Source organism: Ptychodera flava, unplaced genomic scaffold (assembly GCF_041260155.1).
Source record: "Ptychodera flava strain L36383 unplaced genomic scaffold, AS_Pfla_20210202 Scaffold_86__1_contigs__length_474469_pilon, whole genome shotgun sequence".
In the NCBI taxonomy this organism is placed as follows: Eukaryota; Metazoa; Hemichordata; class Enteropneusta; family Ptychoderidae; genus Ptychodera; species Ptychodera flava.
The window spans coordinates 159,448-179,557 of record NW_027248408.1 but is presented as its reverse complement, the minus strand read 5'-3'; the positions used below and the strand labels follow the sequence as shown (position 1 = coordinate 179,557).

At 39.0% G+C, this 20,110-nt stretch overlaps 2 protein-coding genes across 2 annotated transcripts; both read right to left on the bottom strand.

Moving 5' to 3' along the window:
- Positions 1-717: 717 nt before the first annotated feature.
- Positions 718-2,711, bottom strand: LOC139129044 (protein-tyrosine kinase 6-like). Its single transcript, XM_070694716.1, has 5 exons — positions 2,649-2,711; positions 2,105-2,292; positions 1,503-1,622; positions 1,040-1,156; positions 718-836 (listed from the first exon to the last, which is right to left on the bottom strand). The coding sequence occupies exons 2-4, from the start codon at positions 2,273-2,275 to the stop codon at positions 1,064-1,066; spliced, it is 384 nt and encodes a 127-aa protein (XP_070550817.1). The 5' UTR covers positions 2,276-2,292; positions 2,649-2,711; the 3' UTR covers positions 718-836; positions 1,040-1,063.
- A 15-nt stretch (positions 2,712-2,726) lies between these two features.
- Positions 2,727-19,606, bottom strand: LOC139129039 (cell adhesion molecule CEACAM5-like). The gene is made up of 14 exons (XM_070694710.1): positions 19,485-19,606; positions 18,647-18,787; positions 17,581-17,889; positions 16,464-16,757; positions 15,397-15,657; positions 12,685-12,954; positions 11,530-11,790; positions 9,952-10,221; positions 7,877-8,140; positions 7,027-7,329; positions 5,905-5,996; positions 5,352-5,408; positions 3,977-4,208; positions 2,727-2,758 (listed from the first exon to the last, which is right to left on the bottom strand). Exons 2-14 carry the CDS (start codon positions 18,699-18,701, stop codon positions 2,727-2,729), a joined length of 2,700 nt encoding a protein of 899 aa, XP_070550811.1. The 5' UTR covers positions 18,702-18,787; positions 19,485-19,606.
- Positions 19,607-20,110: the final 504 nt, after the last annotated feature.

The window sequence follows — 20,110 nt, the reverse complement described above, 5'->3', positions numbered from 1 at the left end:
TTATATTCACATCGCAATAAACTATTGTCTGTTCATCAGCCCAACCAAGGCGTACAGTACATTACAGCAAAAAACAGGATGGTTGGACAGTATCATATACATTACGTTCACTTTTTTTGAAAGTGGCACACAAGTTTTGTAGATAACATTGTAGATAAGAAGAACCGACTCATTTGAGTGTCTGGATAGAACACACAAGGGAATTGCTAAATTACTAAGCTACTGCAGTGAACTGCAATAAAACTGCTGACACTAATTAGTTTCAGCTGTAGCCAGCTGGCAAAGTAGACAACATTGTATGTCCCAAGCAGACAGTTTGTCTGGGAAGTTGAAATAAACAAGATTTGTACATGGACCAGTGCATGGTAATGTTACATTGTACACAGGGTGCCAATCGTAACTTATTTAAGCTTACAACCCCAGACAGAGCTAGTTTTGCCTTTGGACAAGCGGAATTTTTTGTCTGTATCAAGTAACCTCGGTCAACTCTAAAGTGGCCACGGGTGAAACAGAAACTGCCCAGTTATAACACACTACACGCTAATCTGCCAGCTGGCTACAGCTGAAACTAATTAGTGTAAGCAGTTTTATCAAATGAGTCGGTTCTTTTTATCTACAATGTTATCTACAAAAGTTGTGTGCCACGTACAAAAAAGTAAACGTAATTTATATGAGACTGTCCAACCATCCTGTTTTTTTGCTGTAGATAGAGGTAGCTTTGTTTGCCATTACTTACAATTTAGCGTCACAATAGGCTGGTCTCTTCATTCGAAATCCCTTTGAAATGAACTCCCTTACTTTGGTCACGTTTTTGGCAGTTGGATACGGTGTCTTACCTTATTTCAATCGTAAAAACAAAACAAAATACTTAAAGTTGATGGATAATTGAACATCAAAAGGGAAAACAGCCGCGATACAAGAAGACGTATGACAACGTTTCCGTGTGCCCGTAGTCGCTAGCAGGATAACAGATTTGGAAGACCGGATAACGCCCGGCAAGTTGAAATGTTTGGTTGGTACTTTTGCGAGCTGCACTTACCTAACGTAGTGATCTCCCACAGTACTACACCAAGGACCAGACGTCGCTCATTGTTGAATATTCCCCTGAACTGACCGTTTCCGGTGAAAACCAACGTATCGGCTGGCGGGTGTGATGCTAAGAACAAACAACAAACACAATTTAAGAATCTCCATGGTAATCAGTAAATTGTCATGCAATGTAGTTCAGCACTATGATGGTAAATTAACTACTTTAGTTGTGTAACTTTTCTATGATGGTAAATTAATCTAAACTACTTTAGTTTTCCTAATAATAGGGTGGTAAATGTTGCCTTTTGCTTACTAACATTCGCTATGATAGAACATGGGCGGAATTTCAGAAAGTATGCAGCAAAACAAATCTATCAACACCTTTCGTTTGATTGCAGTAGAGTAAAACAAAGAGTAGAGTAACACAAAGAGTAGAGTAAAACAAAGGAAAATATCACAGAATGTAATGTTACCTCTTTAACTCTGATCGCTTCAATTTCCACATCACCTCTGAGACCAATATTTGATAATTTACAAGTTCGCCGGTCTTTTGATAGAAGAACTGTTTTTGCAGCAAGTTCGCCGTGCACATACTATGTCAATGTCAAACGGGAAGGAATGTAAACTAAACATGCATGACGCATTTCACATAACTAGAAAATTCGACTCGAGACAAACACCAATTACAATGCAGGAGTCATAAATAGCCAATACCTCGTTGTTTTATTGCATAGCATGTTCTGTGCCGTGAACCTTTTCCTCAAGTAAGTGGCATTTACATAAGTGTCAATAAAAAACAAAGCAAACCCCCAAAAAATAAATAAAACAAAACAAAACAAAAACCTAAGTGTAAATGCCCATAGGCCTTATCTATCAACACCTTATTTGACATTGGATGTGATGTTGCTGTTGTCGGTTATGGATAACACATTTGTTGTGATTTAAGGTTCAGCACAAATTGAATTCGTGCAAAGGTGCATCGGAGGAGGTATTTGGGAATGAATGCAATTACACTCTAATGAAAACAACGCTGATAGCAGTTTGCAAGAGATAGGCCACAGAATAGCGCCCTCACCGACTTGGAGGCTAGGTACTGCATTCCTGCGGCAATCTGCTTTCCCATAGAGACAAGATCCTTACTCTTGAGAACCCACTTCAGTCGAGCTGCGTTCGCGTAGTCGCTCGTCTTATCTCGTCGATAATCTCGAAGGTTCTTCAATAGGTTCCCTTGACCCATGAACTCCATGATGACGTAAACGGGTTCTGGAATGACGTTTTTAACACACGAATTTTGAAATGTTATGAACACTCGGGTATTGGATAATCAAACTCAGAGCAAGGAAAGCGGACGTCATTGCACTCAGGGGAACGGCGATTATGACAAGCAAACTGCTCACTCACTGAGAGGGGTTAAAATCGTAACTCCTTTGTCGAAATTCTGCATTTAGTCCAAACCCTTTTTCTTTCTTTCTTTCTTTTTTTTTTGGGGGGGGGGATTGAGGTAAAACGGAATGAGTTGCATTCATGTACGTGACTTCGTTATCAACGGTCTCCTTACAGACTATTGATAGCAAATTTAAACCTAGCTTACAAAGAAAGTTCGCCGTAAACCAACTTACCTTTCTCAGTACAGCAACCGAGGAGGAGCACTATATTTCTGTGTGGTTCAATACCCTGTAGTATGTTCAACTCTACCGTCAGTCTCCTTTATCATCATCAGAAGCACTATCTATAAAGATACAGAAGGGGCAATTCAGATGTCTATAACTGAGGGCGCTAACGCCCTGCACGTAGAATGCCAATGTAAGAGCAAAGTTTAGTCTGGTCCCCTGACCCATTTCTACCTCTGGCTACGCTGCAAACGAAAATAGGGTCAGTTATGGGCTATTGTAAGCATGGCTGCCATTGGTTTACAGTACGAACGCAGTGACTGAGTTGAATTCATTTCCAACTTAAAGTTATCTTTGAATTTAGATTTTGTATGCCAATGGAGAAATTTTACCTCCATTGTTATCAGAACCAAGCATCCTATGTCGACATTGAATTAAAAACGTAAAAATCACTTATTTTTGTTACTTCAATACATGAAAAAGGAGTGACAGTATGTTACGTCTGAGACAAAAATCATAGACGATAATCGTCATTTCAAAACTAAATGCCATCATGCAAGTACAAAGTCGAAGACTTAAAAGTGAAGCCGTTCAAATAAATTCAACGATCGATGTTTCATCGTGTAATTTCCAAGCTTACCATTATACAGATGTGCTGAATACATGATCTTGTCAGGCGACTGTGTCATTAATAGCCAGTCATGGTAGCCTGGGCTTAGCCCGTACCTGACTCTATTTTCGGGAGCAGCGCAGCCAGCGGTAGAAATGGGCTAGTGGACCAGACTAAGGCAACATTATCTTGTCTGTAATACGGTTGCAAGCCTTGGTAAGTGGATGCTTACATTTCTTTACATTAATCATGGGTGACTAGTTAGATAGATAGATAGATAGATAGATAGATAGATAGATAGATAGATAGATAGATAGATAGATAGATAGATAGATAGATAGATAGATAGATAGATAGATAGATAGATAGATAGATAGATAGATAGATAGATAGATAGATAGATAGATAGATAGATAGATAGATAGATAGATAGATAGATAGATAGATAGATAGATAGATAGATAGATAGATAGATAGATAGATAGATAGATAGATAGATAGATAGATAGATAGATAGATAGATAGATAGATAGATAGATAGATAGATAGATAGATAGATAGATAGATAGATAGGAAGGATTTATGGTGATACATTAATCAATTTGCTATTCATGGAAACACATGCCGAGAGACTGGAATAAGGCTGGCAAATAGAAGACCAGAAAAAAAAACAGATCGCCTCAGATAGACAACAAAATGATCCTAAATTATATTGGGAATGTCTTACCTTTTACAGACTTCACAGCTACCACTGTCTTGCCGCTTTTGCCAGCAATTTCAGTCGCCGTGGCCCGGTTTATCTGCCCGTACGACCCAGTGCCAATGAGTTCATGCACTTTGATATGCTGGCGTGGAAAATCGTTGGAGCGTGCGCCGAGTTTCATGTAGATGTCAGCTGTATCCGTAGCAGGCTGGCGAAGAGATGTGTACTGCGATTCTAAAGACGTGTAATTGCTTTCCTGAGGATGTGACGATACAAGACAGACTATCAGTATCATCGGCATTATTTCTGAAATACTGTCCTTCGCTAAGTATATAGATAGCAAAATAGTATATTCTATCAGTTTCGATTTTCCATATGCTTGGGAGGGGGGGGCTTTCAGTTATTACGAGGATCACAGGCGAGGGGAAATCAAGTACATGTTAAGATTAATGTGACCCCCTCTTTTTCTTTTAAGCCCTGCCCCTACGCAACCTCGAAATATTACATTTCCTGTACACGCATGTACTTTCAGTGATCCCTCTCTAGTCAAGTTCAATTGATTACATATTTGAAATTAAAACGCATAGCAGCTAACGTAATGCGTGTGCGTATAGCCTTTATTAGTTCCACCTTAGGGTGTATGCGAATGAATCTAACTAGTGTCAACTGTGTAATTGATAATGGGCACATTCATGTATTTCACCAACTTCATGTATTGTATATTCGTTGGGTAAGCTATTGCAATTCTCTTTAAGTGATTATTGTGGAAAGTTTTTTTCTTTGAAATTTTGTATAAACCACAGTAAAAATTTGTATCAATTACATGGTTAGCAACAGTCAGATGTGACCCTCCCCCAAGGACAGGTTTGTAAAATATGAAGCTCGAAGCTTGAAGCTCATAATGATTGTGCGTTCCCTTGGGTCAAGTTTCAGCGATAATCATGAATAGCCAGGGAGTCGATGGCACAAACTGTAGAGAAGGTTAACGCTTTGGTTTCTGTATATATAGTGCTGGGATATAATTAGCTGGCATCAATTGGATCATTTCGATGAAGTGATAGGTTTCGAGCGGCACAGGAGAATTGCCGCACATGGTGATCTAAAATGGGTTTTGTTGCCATGATGAAAAAGGTACACCCATGCAACCCCGAAAGAAAACTATATATCTACATTTAAAATACACTTAATAGTCAACGCCCCTTTTAAAGCTATTTAAATACATTCACCCTGTGTTGTCTTATAAAACAATGAATTGAAGACTGTTGCCGTAAGTTTTGTTCGAAAATTGTTCCATTTTACATCTGCTTATCACTGATGGTAGAATGAAAAACACTGTTCAATACGTTGATGTTCAAGTTTGCAGATGTTTAGATTATTTATCAATATATTTTGATCTGACCTTCTCTGACTCAGTAAACTCCAAATCCTGATAATGTCCTCTCTCTTCGTCGTTGTCCTGGTAACGAATAATATGATGTCACAGTTTTAAACATAGACATCAATTTTGACCTACCTTTCTAAAATGGAATTCTAGTACATGTTTCACTAAAGTGAAATAATGTTTGCTGCTTGAATAATATTATGTTTTCAATATATATAGAAGCGTAGTTTTATGGACATATATTACGACGACGGTGTCCTTTCTAAATGTATGCAATCCTCGGACTCTTCGTTAAAAGCGCAACAAGAGCTTAGCCAATGATTAATTAATAAACTTTCATTGTTCCTTCTCTAAGTAAGAGTGATACGTTTAATATATTTAAAAACAGTTTGAACAAATTTGAACAATTGTTTTTGAAACTTTTACAGAAAATCACATATTTAGCGAAAAAGTAAGCTTGTTCATTCTCTCTCTCTCTCTCTCTCTCTCTCTCTCTCTCTCTCTCTCTCTCTCTCTCTCTCTCTCTCTCTCTCTCTCTCTCAGACTCTCACACACACAAACAAAGACCTACCTTTCCAATATGTTTTAATTCTGATCCTAAAGAGTCCCTTGTTCTTCGGTTTGTTCCTACATAACAAACAAACACAGAGTTGAATAATTCATCTGATTAGTAATGTAAATATAATAATTGCGACCTCAAGCTAATGTTTGCGTACGAAGACACATATCCGTGGCGGGGTTGACCTTTGACCCGCATAGCGACGCACGCTAGCCCACCTACTGATAGCTGCGTTTCCACAGCTAATACACGGGTAGGATAGATACTACAATAGATGACTGGACCACCGGATCAATGAACACAAGTGTTAGCTTGGAGATAGAGAAATTGAAGGGGGACAGATATAGAGATACCAGAGAGAGAGAGAGAGGAGAGAGAGAGAGAGAGAGAGAGAGAGAGAGAGAGAGAGAGAGAGAGGAAGAGAGAGAGAGAGAGAGCGAGAGAGAGAGAGAGAGGGGGGAGATAGAGAGAGAGAGAGAGAGAGAGAGAGAGAGAGAGAGAGAGAGAGAGAGAGAGAGAGAGATTTCCAAAATCAAATTTGAAATTCTTTGCTATCGTAAGAAGTACACATAAATAGACATGAAAATGCAGTTGAGTTCCCCTTACCGGTGAATACTTTCTTCGTCTGTACCAGTATATCCGAGAGCAAGAGCAACGCCGATAACGATAAGCAGGCCAAAAACGATCCCAGTAATTCCTGACGAATTTCAATGATTATAGAAAGGCGAAAAGTAATAATATTTTCAGAATCTCGTACTGTGATGTTTACAACAAATCGTACATTAAAACCTTAGTGCTATCGAGGAAGGAATGTAAAGTGAAATATTCACCATTGGAAGAAACAGTAGTTTTAAAATAACGGAACAACATGTTCTTAAGGTACAATAATGTCAGATGGACAACAAATATACGTGCATAGTCTGTGAGACATTTTCCATTGAAAGATGATATTTTTTACTCTATAAACCCTTGGTTTTCGCGATGCGAGTTATCAAACGTTATACAGATACTGCATCACGTATTTTCGGAAATGAAAGAACGCAGTATACCTGATTGATTATATACTTACGATGAAGGGGCACAAATATCACGATAAATCTGAAAACAATGGTAGACATTTAATGATATGCATACCTCCAGCAGAAACCCCTCTTCTCCCTACCAATTTAATTTGGCACTGATCTTCAGATACGTAGTTTGTAGCAGTACTGACGTAGTCTCCATAGTCTTCTTTGGTAACGAAAGCCACGATCAACTTACTCGTTGTCTCAGTCCCTTCTATCGTCTCCTCTGTGCCGGTAGTGATTTGTTGACCGTCTTTCTGCCATACGAAGGTTGGCGACGGACTTGCGGACATCACGCAGACAAGCGTTGCGTTCACACCGATGTCTGCCTCGACCTCGTCGCTGAAATGTGATCGTTGAGCGGTGGGCTCGACTGAAAATAATAAACGATTTCGTTTCACGGTAAAATGTAACCTTATCACTGTCGGACAAAGCTGAGTATGATAATAGATATGGTGGAAGTTATCATGACTGCGTTTTCTGTCGAGAAGAGGCGAAATTAGCTGTTTTCGCCAGTTTGCTCTGTCTGTAAACTATAGCTTGGAAAAGCCTAGCCTTCAGTTTGTCATTACAACCGTAGACGTTATTGGTGATAATCGGATAAAATTTCGAGCTAGAATCCATTGAGCAACGATAGCTTGTAAGTAACTATTTACATAATCGAAACCTGCTCCAACAAAAACTTTGAAGAAGAAATGTGAAATTACGATAGATTACCATTTACAAGGATTATCCATAGACGCTCGTGTTTTTCTCGAGAGTCTATGGATTATCCAATTAAAAGTACATCAAAAACTAACATTAATCACTTAGAAATGTATCTGTTTAAGCTGCTGATGCTAATTTTGGCATCTGATTTTACCTGAGCATATGTTCACAGTACACGGCCGCAATGACCGTGTTTTCGATTAATTACTTACAGTGTACATCTAGGTAGGTGGTGCTACTACCGACACCTTGGGTGTTGTCATAGAAGGTGTTTGTCGCCTCGCAGGTGTAGTTTCCGGCCATATCTCTTGTAACGTCGGTTAGTGGAAGGGTCGAACCGGGCTGCCTGTCACCGTTTAGCAAAATCCAGTGAATGTTGGCATTGACTGGATTGCCGCTTGCCACACTACACGAGAGAGTCAAGCTCCGACCTACTACGATTTCTGCACGCTTCTCTGTGCTTACCGTCGGCGGATCTACGTGAAATCACACACATCATGTATAAATTTCACTGCATAAAAACCCTATAATACTTACTGTATTAACATGGATTATTGCCTGTATTTTAGCTGAAGAGTGCATATACAGATGAATACAGTCAAGAATCCATTTTTTGTATTCAGCAAGCCTGTATTCATGTGGATTCGTGTGAATTCACGTGTATTATACTCTAATACAGGCAACTCATTAGTGTGAATTTATCTGAATTATTGGGTTTTCACGCAGTGTTTATTGTGTCACGTTCCAAGTTACTCGGAGTGTCGGATCGACGGTGCGTGAAAAAATCGACCCCACTGTCTAAGAAATCGTCCTACACTATTTACAAATGCGAATACACTAAAAGCGATATACATTAACCCTTTGAGCGCCATAGTCAATTTCTGTTGCCTTTATAAAATATTCGAAGTCAATTTTTTTTCTTCAGATTATTGCTAAAATTTTGACAAAAAACTGTAACCACTGAAATATGATGTCCAATTTGTCCAAAATTATCAATAAAAAATACAGAAAAAACATAAAAATTTGTAAAATGTTGCACTAAAATTTTGGTGGGAAAAATTACAGTACTCAAAGGGTTAAAATAGCTTTGATTGAATAATAACGTGCAAAATGTTATCCCATGGCGTAATGGGTAGCACACGGCCCGGAACTACAAACTACGCAGGTCATAGTGCAATGACAGTGGCAACAGCGTTGTCATTATTACAGTTAAAAAGATTTTATATTTGTCTGTGTCGGTTTGGGGAATGTACATCACTGTTGGCAGACTTACAAAAGGCGCAAAGCAGTCGAATTGTCCAACTCTTGGCCACTAATCCACTAGTTATCGCCAATTTTTCGGTGGATATCTTGTCGGGAGAAGTTTAGGTATCAGCAGTGAAACTCGCCTCGGACTTCAGGTTAGTGACGCGGAAGAATACATAGCCACAAAGTAGGATATAGTCATTGATGCAGTTACAATAATTATTCAATGTTTCGAGTGTGAATTTAACGCATTTTGTGGCCATGTCAGAAAAAAAAGAATGTCTCACAGCAAGGACCTGGGATCAGATTCCTCACACTCGGGTGTAATATTTTGTCTGACAGTCTTTTTCAGCTCCCCTGAAACAAAATATCCTCCTTTCGTGTGGGGTGTGAGATTTTATTAGTCTCTCTCGCACCATAACTGTGGATTTGGGTTACTTACATATGAAAACCATCTTCACCTGCTTTGAGCAACCAACCACTTTCAGCAATTACCAAATTTTAATTCCATTCACATTCGTATATAAACATTTTCACCGGGATTGACTTTAAAGGGAAATAAGCCGTAACTTGTGTCAATTTTTTCAGTATTCTGCTTCTGTATATCAACTACCGTGTCTGAACCTAATCTATTTGTCATGCTGAAATTTCGAGTATTCTTTTTTTTCAAAACAGCTTGTATGTGTAAAGTGATCATTGTTTATTGCTCACAAATGAACTCTAGTTCGGACTTGAATACGATTTTCAACAATAACAGTGTAGATTATACTCATATTTGTTGTGTTGACATGCTAAATACTTGGCAATTAACTACATTGTAGGGATTCAATGCAGAAAGTGTATGGAAACCACAAAACAAAAATTCTCAAAAATAGCCAAAAGATACAGCTTATTGTTAACGCATCTATCTCTGCCTTTAGGGTAATCTAAAGTATCGTTTAACCGACATCACGATGATAATATTCCACTTTAAATTATTACATTTTATCCGACACGAAATTTTGAAAGCCTTCCGATATCATAGGCTCCAAGAAATACTTACACTGCACATTTAGTGTTAAATATTGACTCTCGCTGCCTGGATTACCATTGAAGAGCACGTTGCTGCCAACGCAATAATACTGTCCTCTCTGTCCACGACTCACGTTTGGTAAATACAACAGACTCGTATAGCTGACCACAGAACCGCCGTGCTCCCATTCCACCGTCGCCGTAGGGTTGGCATCGACGGTGCAATCCTCTGTGTACGTTCTCCCTTCCACCGTCGTCACTTCCTGGTAGCGGTGTTCTCCTATGTCCACGACAGGATGATCTACCCAACATTGTATGAGAAAATAGGACGTGAAAATATGCCACAGTTCTCTACTCGCAGCGACCAGTCCCAAACTTTGGTAGCACAAATATAAAGGAAGGCAGTATCTCGAACAAAACAAAACGAAATTTAAATAAATAATATTACTAAAAAGTATTTGTTGAAAAAAAACGCGCTTATTTCCTTGTTCACTTACATGGCATTTTATACGATCTCTTGTTTTTTTAGAATACTTTATTGTGAGTCTTAATTATTGAAATATATATTTCTTTGTACTTCTGCCTGTCTAATAAGAATGTATATATATATATATATACTCCTGAACAAATTTCAACGTGTTCAATTCAAACGTTAAAGCACATTCTGAGAGTCTTAGACTCTTACCGTACAAAATGTTTCAGTAAATGCTATTTGAAGGCGTGAAAACTAACAAGCTTTTCTCACTTATGTAGAAGGGTGTTAATGGAAACATAGATGTATGATGTTCCTTCCAAACGATAATTGACACAGTCAAGCCCCCTCAGTGGAAGGCAAAAGTCGTGTCGGGGAATTCCAGAGGTTATCGGTCAAGTCCCGAAAGTAGTGAAACTTGGAAGGGAGACTTGAATTTGATGATTATTCACGTCTTTATACAACAAATGCGGTATTCATATACATCAATATACCAATCGTATATCAAGCGTACTTTTTTTGTATAACATAGTGACTTTTAGACTGAAAGATTCCGTCGCGTGCGGGCGCTCCAGCGCACTGCGACCTACGACCCTTGTCGCCCGCACGCGACAGAATCTTTCAGTCTAAGTGACTTTTAGCGTATCCTAAATTTCTTGACGCGGCACACACTAGCCTAGTATGTCAGGCCTACTCGAGCCTGGTATTTTTTTTTCTCTATAGGTCACCGATAAAGTAAGCGGTGAACCCTTTACGTCATTGGCAACTTCGACATCGGTAAAAAGACGTGAACGATCATCAAATTCAAGTCTCCCTTCCAAGTAGTCTACTGTTCTTGGGTCCATCATGGTATTTCCGAGAAGTACATACAAAAGGAAATGCGAGTTATGCAAGGTGTTAAGAATTTTGGTTTTTCTTGGTTCGTTTTCTTGGTTAGTATCTCAAATATCAAGAAAGTCTTACTATTTTGAGTAATGTGCGCCTTGCAGATTTCAGCGAATCACAAAGACACATCAGAGTCCAAATTACTCATTAGTCTGACAACAGACTATTTAAGGACCAAGACCCCTCCGAAATCCTGTCGGAAGTTTCGTACTTAGAACAGTAGATTGAATGTGTAAAATGGTCGACACTCACACTGCACATCGAGTTCAAACGAAACAGAATCACTTCCAATGTCGTTGTCCCAGAACGTGTTCCTCGCCTCACATGTGTACGTCCCATGTTGGTCTCGCTCGACGCCCGTTAGAGAGAGCGTATTCGAAGAACTGATCTCGCTACCATCATACACCCATCGCACAGATGCCGCTGGGTTAGAGTCAACGTTGCACTCTCTGTGATACGAATCGCCTTTGACTACAGCATTGTCAGAAACTTCTAGGCTGACCTGAGGAGAATCTGTCAATGAAAGAAATCATCAATCAAGTGGAATGAATACTTGGCGCGAATCGTGACCTATAAAAATATTACAGACAACTGCAGCTTTAGGCAGAATTGCCAAAATTATAATTTACGAATAAATCTTGGTAAAGATGGTATAGATTGCGATGAGCAATTTATTTGCAGTCAAAATTTTAGTGGATATCTTAAAATATTACGTGTCATACACACTTAACCCATAATCAGCCAAAAATCATGTAAATATTTTTAACAAATAGGGAGCCTGTAAGAACAATTTTCTTGGTAATATTTGCATATCAGATGTCTTTCCTATTTTTTTTAAATCCATCCTTTTGTAACTTTCTATCCTTCCCTAATCTACCTCTTTAAAACAGATCTACATTTTCTGTATACTTCTATATCTGCACCTCTCCCTCATTTGTAAACATAATCTGCAATAAAGTATATTTTTACAGAGCATCTGTGTAACATTTGTAAGGGAATGGTAGCTGGTGGTCGTCATTTTCCGAAATTACTAGGACGTGTTATGTGGAATATATGTAATTTTACTTCCAAAATACGATGCGTAACAGAGAATAACGTCTAATAGCTATTGATTTTTTTCTGTCTAAGGTGATAATTGCTATTTATGAAATACCGGGGATGAAAATTAAAATGGTTCGCTATTACTGATTTTTACTATTAGAGGATATTGTTTTGTGACATTGTACATGATGACACCTGTAGAATGAGCTTTGAAGTGTCATACAAATCGCCCCGTATTTACCACAATGATAGGCAATACAGGGTAGCCAAACGCACTCACAAGCAAAAAATTCGTCTTGATTGAAATTTTTTCAGTTTTTCGTTAAATATGAAAAGATTTGACCGATATCATAAATGATTTCTCACATTGAACATCGATAGATACATTGACGTTGGCAAAGCCCGTTTTGCCATTCCAAAATATGTTACTTGCAGCACACATGTACCATCCATGATTGTCACGTGACACCGGTGAAAATTCCAACCACTTGTTGCTCGATGCGTCATTCCAGTGGATGGTGCTAACATCCGGGTTACTGTCAGTGACCTTGCATTCCACTATGATGTCTTTTCCGGCGATGACCTGGCCAGCGTCATTGGCAGAAGCTGATATTTCCGTTTCAAGTTCAGGGTGATCTGTATGTAAAGAGAGAGGGTACAGGATATGTTTTGAAGAGCATGAAGTCAGGGGCAACATTTAAAGTTATGAATTGATAAAAAGAAAGATGGACGCAAGTATTCTCTTTGCAGGCGGCTGGGCTGACACAAACGGTCCTCGCATTGAACAAATTCGGTGACCAATCATGGCAATATCAGGGCAGTCAGCAGTCAGGGCAATATGGATCTTTGTTTTAGGTAAAGGGAGATGTGAAAGTTTTGTAAAAGGAGAAAGAAATCTTCCCTGGTCGACAAAAAAAATTAAGGGCGATTTTTTAGTTTTCCTTCCTTCAAACAAAAATAGGAAGACAGTCACAAATAGTTTCCCCTCTCTGCATTTTAACGTTGTTCAAATACGTCAGACGAATAGATTTACGAGTAGAAGGCCTCTCTTAACAATATTGCAGTATTGTAAACATCGGCCTGTGACATACACAGACTTTATCTCGGATTATAGGGGAAGTACATAATTGACAATATATTTATTTATTTCAATTCTTCAAATACTAATTTGACTAGTACGCTGACATTATGTCTTCTATTCGGACGACATAAGCGATCACAAGGCATGTCATCGCAGGTACATTTTCAAAAGTCAAATTAAAATCACAAAACTATCATTGCAAATGTTTGGATGAAGTGGGTGTTTACAATATAGTCCTTGTATGTCTGAGCGGCCTGTGACATACAAGGACTTTAACTCGTGTCATAGGTCAAGTACATGAATGTACAGGTGTTCATTTTTTATTTTTCAAATAGGCCCTATTAACTTTATTTGTACGCATTCTCCTTTCCATTAGCACGATATCGGCGATCACGGGGCATGTTTACAAAAGAGTGGCTTCAAATTGAGCAAGTAGGAATCAATGTACTGTACTGTTTGTGACCGACGAAAGAACTATTAGCTTGCCGTGTGGAAAGCTGGTAAGCTACGAACGAGGCAAAATGAGCAGGGATTTCTGACAACTAGTGTACAATCTTGTCGCCGGGGAAGTCGGCCACAGCATTCAGCATTTTTTAAAACTAGATTGCATTGCGATCGATCAATAGAATAAATAAGCATATATTGGTACTTTCTTAAAACGTTTTAGTTTTACAAGGCTTTTACTGCTTTTTGATAGGATGGAACAAATTCAGTAGGTTTTCGGATGATCGGGTTCGATCTAACAACGTACGGCACCAGGTCTTCTGGCGAACGAATCACAGTCAAAACTGCTCGGCCAAATCCCCGACCTTGAAAAGAGTGGTTAAATAACCGAGCTAAGTTGTCACATGTATTCAGATTGCGAGCCCTCCACACACGCTGTAGAGTTCATGAAGCACTCGCACTCACATACTCGCTATCACACATTGCACGCAAACTTTATCAGAGCGATGGAATGTATCGCTAACTCGACGGAAGATAGTCTTGGGGACAATTATGTCCATCAGCAGGGCTATCAACCTAGGCTAGTAAAAGTAGTTCATGGGACAAAGTTCAAAAATGGAACAAAGTTCAAACTTGAGCTTTTACATGGGTTGCATGTGCTTTATGTCGACTTCTAACTACTCAAGCGACGTGTTGCAATGTTTCCAATCGAGTTCCGAGTCCCGATTCCGAATAGAATATGCATGTCGTAAATTATTATGTTATCTTTAATCGATATACGTGGTGGTGTATTTGGCATTTAAAACATGCCATATGTCATCGTTCTTCCCCCTAGACAGTAAATCACTGCTTAACACAAAGGCAGCTTTTATCTCAACGCAAACTGACCAGGCATCGCCTATTGTCGCATAAGCCTAATGATAAATTCGATGAGTTGAATTACTAAAGTTACACGTAATCGAATTACAGGATCGGATGTGTGTTAACGTCTACAACTTTTGAATTTTCGATTATTGCAAACAATGAATAATAAAAAATGAGACAAAAATTCAAGTATGCTGGACTAATTGTGGACAATATAGTGACTCATTCTTTAAGAAAACGTGTAAAAAAATTAGTGCTGCTTATGCAGTTTGATTTGGGATAAAGTTGTTCTTGGTTGTCTTTTTCCGCAGCAGTAATTGGACATTTGGTACATAAACGCGTGAAAAAGCGTAGTTTAAAATCATGGTATCGCAAATATTTCGAGTGCTAGAAATATCGAAAACTGATTAGGGCCATAGTTTTAGATCGACACTCGGCATTAGGTAAAAAAGATAATATACAACACAGGGCAGTAGCCTTAACAAATTTCCCAGAGAGCAGAACCTAGTAGCTGAGATTTGAGTTTTATAATTTACATAAATTTACATATTGACAGTGTTGAACAATTGTATCGGAAGGCAATAGGTTGGATCGTGAAGAGGTACTGGACGTGTTACGTATAGGAAGAGGGGGAGGGGGTCAAACAAAAATTGAAATACTTATTAGTGTACTACTGAATTGATACCTACATTGCACATCGAGGTCGAAGGTGGCGGAGCCATTGCCACTACTGCCGTCCCAGAAAGTGTTGTTCGCCTGGCAAGTGTACGTCCCGTTCTGATCTCTTTGGACGTTCTGGAGATGGAGAATTTCAGAGTTTCCGACGTCCCAGCCACGATGTATCCATTGAACAGTCGCGTTTGGGTTCGCATCGACACTGCAGGACCTGTTGTACACGTCGCCTTCGATGACAGAGTTGTTTGAACCCAGTATGCTTACTCCAGGAGGATCTGTAGTAATGAAATGAGATTCACTAGCAAGACCCTTCTCTGCTATAAATGTTAACTGTATGCTTTAATATGGTGTCTGTATCGCTTTTTCATCTTTTACTTCTTTTCCAATCGATCAATAAGTAGCTTTCTTAGTGTGATCTATCGGATAAGTGCAAAGAGTAATACGAGACATAATCAAAAAGTCTGGAAAAAATTAAAACAATTACAGTTAGCAGCCGTATCTTCTCTGGAATATATTATTGACATTCAATACGGCATCAAAGATACTGTATAATATGTAATTACAACGTTCACCACTTTATTGTGTCAAGTTCAGGTTCGCGAACAAACGCATTGCAAAACACTTACATTTAAAAGACCTCAATTTCTAGTTGGAATGTTTGCTGTCGTACTCGATGCTTTATCAGATTCTGATTAGTCAGAGTTCAACGCTACACGTGTTCTCTGTAGCGATCATCTGACGAGTGGGTCAACTTATCTTATCTCCGAATGTTTCCGAATGTTTATTCCGAGATAAGTTAAGTTGTAACACTCGTCTGTTGATCGCTGTATAGGGCACATGTTACGTGAAACCCTTAGTAACGCCTAAGTCCTGTTTTCTACTTGTTATCAATTTTTACCGTAAATCGCACTGCCATACAGGTATTGAGCACTGTTTTACACCGTGAAGATTTCCGAACTTTATAGTATATATATATATATATATATATATATATATATATATATATATATATATATATATATATATATATATATATATATATTATATATATATATATATATATAAAGGTAGTATTACTTACACTGTACGTTCATGGTAAAATTCTTTCCACAATGAAGTGATTGCAACCCATGACAAAAGGATGCATTCGGGGCCTCATAGAAACAGGTAAATACGTCACCGCTTTCACTACGGTTGAATGTTTTCATGAAAATATTTGTCTTGTTTCCTGTTCTGGCGACCTCTTGGTCATTACGCATCCACACGACCTCCCCTGGGGCGCCATCCGGCAGATCGATTGAACAGTTGAAGATGTTTGTATCCACGTTTTCGATAACATCTGTACCCGGTTGGACATCACAGCTTGGTCCTCTATCTGGAATGTTTTGAGAAATATATTTATCATTACTGTTTTGTTAATTTTGTATGTGTTTATTTGAATTGTTGATATGTTCCTTTGTCTTTTCCTACTTTGCAGAATACAAATGGACAAATATTTTGCAAAACAGGAAAATACGAGAAATATACAGGGCATTTAGGTTGACCGTTTACACTTGCATGTTCATCACACAGTTTTCTTCCAAAGTACATACAGAATGTGTTAATAAGCCAGATTATTAAATTGGCGACTAATTTAATGACCGTTTAGAAAAACCCGAAACACTCTCTGGACTTAGGAAACACGTATCGCTAATTTGTAAGAAAAATATCACGGATTATTGTCTTGACAGAGACAGATCATTAATTGCTAGAACACAGGGTGACAGTTTATGACCCCTTTCAAGTAAACAGAAAGGCGACTGCTGACACAGACATTGACCACCCATAAACAAAATAAAAAAATGAACCAAGGACTCAATGAGTCGGCAACTTTAATGTCTGGCTTATCAACACATGCTGTCTGTAATTTAGAAGAAAATGTGTGCGATGAATATGTAAGTGTAAACCTAAACGACCTGTATTGTCTTGCCATTCAATAAATTTATTCCGCCATGGCTGGTAGTTAGGAATGTAGATATGTGTGCCTTGTTTGCTTGTTTGTTCACTGTGTGGTTTGTTTGTTTGTCAGCGTATGGTGGTTATTATTGCTATTAATATTATTGCAAAATATGGCACATACATGTACATTATCATGTAAATATACATATATTCATGAGATGTGGTAATATGCAAAATTTTCCGAAATAATAGACACTTACCTAAAACGAATAAGTTCGCTGTCGTATTGAGATTGGTTTGGTTCACCCTGCATTCATATCTGGACTCCATGCTCTTATTAACGACCTGCATGTAGAGGTGAAACTCGCCTCGAACGGGATCCCCGGTTATGTTGTAACGGGGGTCGTAAGTCTCGTCGCCGAGCGAGATTTGCTGGTAGCGGCCGTCGACTCTCACTGACCACGATATGGTGGCGTTCAGGTCTGATACACTGCAGTTAAGTTGTGCTGAACAGCCGGTGTACACCAGCGTGTCGACAGGAATTTCAATGAAGGGTGATTGCGAATGGCCTGAAAATGAACATATTATCAAAGCCCTCTTCCATTTTTAATGACTGAAAATGAGCATTATATCACGATTATTTTGCAGTGAATGTGAAATTGCTGCAGTGTATAAACATGGATCACGCATTTGCATCTCAGAGCATTCAATAATTGAGTATAGTGTTTTCTGTTTGCCATTTTTATCCCGAATTTTAAAAGTTTAGTTCCCCCGTCTACATTTCTTTACGCTCCATCACTTCTCTGTGCAGAAGTGCCGCAATTATTATAGGGTTTGGGTTTTTTGTTCGACAAAAGGAATACGAAGGCTTTTAACAAATAGTTCGACGACCGTGACGACTGCCTCAGTGTCATGACCTCCATTGTGTGTATAAGGAACTCACGAAATACTCATAGAATTCTTAGAGGATACGAACAGTCTCAGACTCGAAAATGCCAGAGGTCGAAAAATGAAGGGACTACCTTCTCAATTGAGGCCACGTTCCAGTCTTTAGAATGTTCTGGAAGTTTTCCGAGATATAACTGATATTTTCAGACGATTGTCTAATATCGGACACTTGATTGTCGCAAGGTTAAGCCACTTCAGTCTTCCATGTACAATCAGTCGCTCGCAAAAGCGATATTCACCTTACTCGTCAGCGCTGTGTGTGTGGATATAAACTAAAAATGGAGAGCCGCGTTCACCCTTATTTGAAGGCATATAAAATAGTCCTGCACTGAACGCTAGCATTGATCGACTTATTGAACAATTTATTGTGGTACTCACAGATCCCCAATGTACATAGACATGCGCACAGCGTGATATAAAATCGTCTCGGCATTTTGCGGCGTGTTCAAGTCCAAGCTGTTGTTTTTTTTCAGAACCAGAGACTTAGTCTTCGGGGCAACTGCACCGTGTCCTACAAGTCTGAGAAGAGAAAATAGAGTAATGAAAGCCTTGTTATCTTATTATCTTCAAATTAGTGACAGATACGATAGGCGGAACCGATCGCCTCTGAAGACAGCTCCACTTAAACTTTGTACCGTGCAAATATTTATAAATTTTACCACCACCGTACCCTGACTGATTTATAGGGTATAAACATTCCCTCTGTGTAGACGTATGGGAATTCAAGCCTCCACTTTACGGTGAAACAAACTCAACGGGCGAAGTGGTCAAACATCCCCTTAGTTTCAAATACCAACCGCGAGCAATCCTCTCTCTCTCATGTTTCATACTTCGTAAACAAGTTACACTTTTACGTGAAATGCAATATTTATACTTTCATTTTACCGTATTACGTGACCCCTTTTAAAAATTATGCGGAAGTTCGGTTCACCTGTCAGATTAATGTAGCTGGGTTCACGCCAAAATATGTGCCCCTCTGTAGCAAATTGTGTGTTTTCATACAGATAACGTCAAGTCTGAGTCAGACAGTCTGGTGTTTGTCAAAATAGAGCGTCTCAAACGGAAAACTCATTCTTCTGATAATTAAGGTGACATCTACGTTACACGATGCTCACCAGCCGCATCCAGCCTTGCAAAAAATGGTTATCCGAAAATGCACTATCTTTCGTCAAGATGTACACAAACCGTCGTGCGTCATAAACCAAAAGTGACTTACCTTAAAGTGCGGGGCAATCAGGAGAGTGCTGAATAACACTGACTTTTATAACTTCTTCCAGGGTGACTGGCGTCTCAGGTGACATGCAAATTACCGCAGACGTAATAGTCGGTCAAAGGTCACACGGCAACGCAGAGTCGTGTTTAACGCCAGTCGTGCAACACTATCGCGGCTGAACACGTACACAAGACCTATGAGTGTGTTCAATTAGGGGTCGTCACGAATGAAGACGTGAATACAAACGTCAGAATATTAGCATGTTATATATTCTCTAAAAAAAATTACATACACAGCATCTCTATACATTCAATGTTGTCTCGAATAAATGTAAATATTGTAATTCAAATAAGGGCCCCGGGGAACTAAATTATGCACTGAACACCTTTGAACATTCGGCGTTGATTGTTGCGAACATCGGGCTATGCGGAAGTTAACGCTTGAATAATCGTCATTGGCACCCGCATGTGGATCTTTGCGCTCAATTCGTGACCTCTATCTAAGCACCTACCGATACTCAGGACTGAAAGGTCATTGTGAATTGATTGAGAAGTAATACTGAAGTAACTACACGGCAATAAAGAACTTTAAGCCAATACTTACTACATAAGAGGCTCGGTGTAATTAAA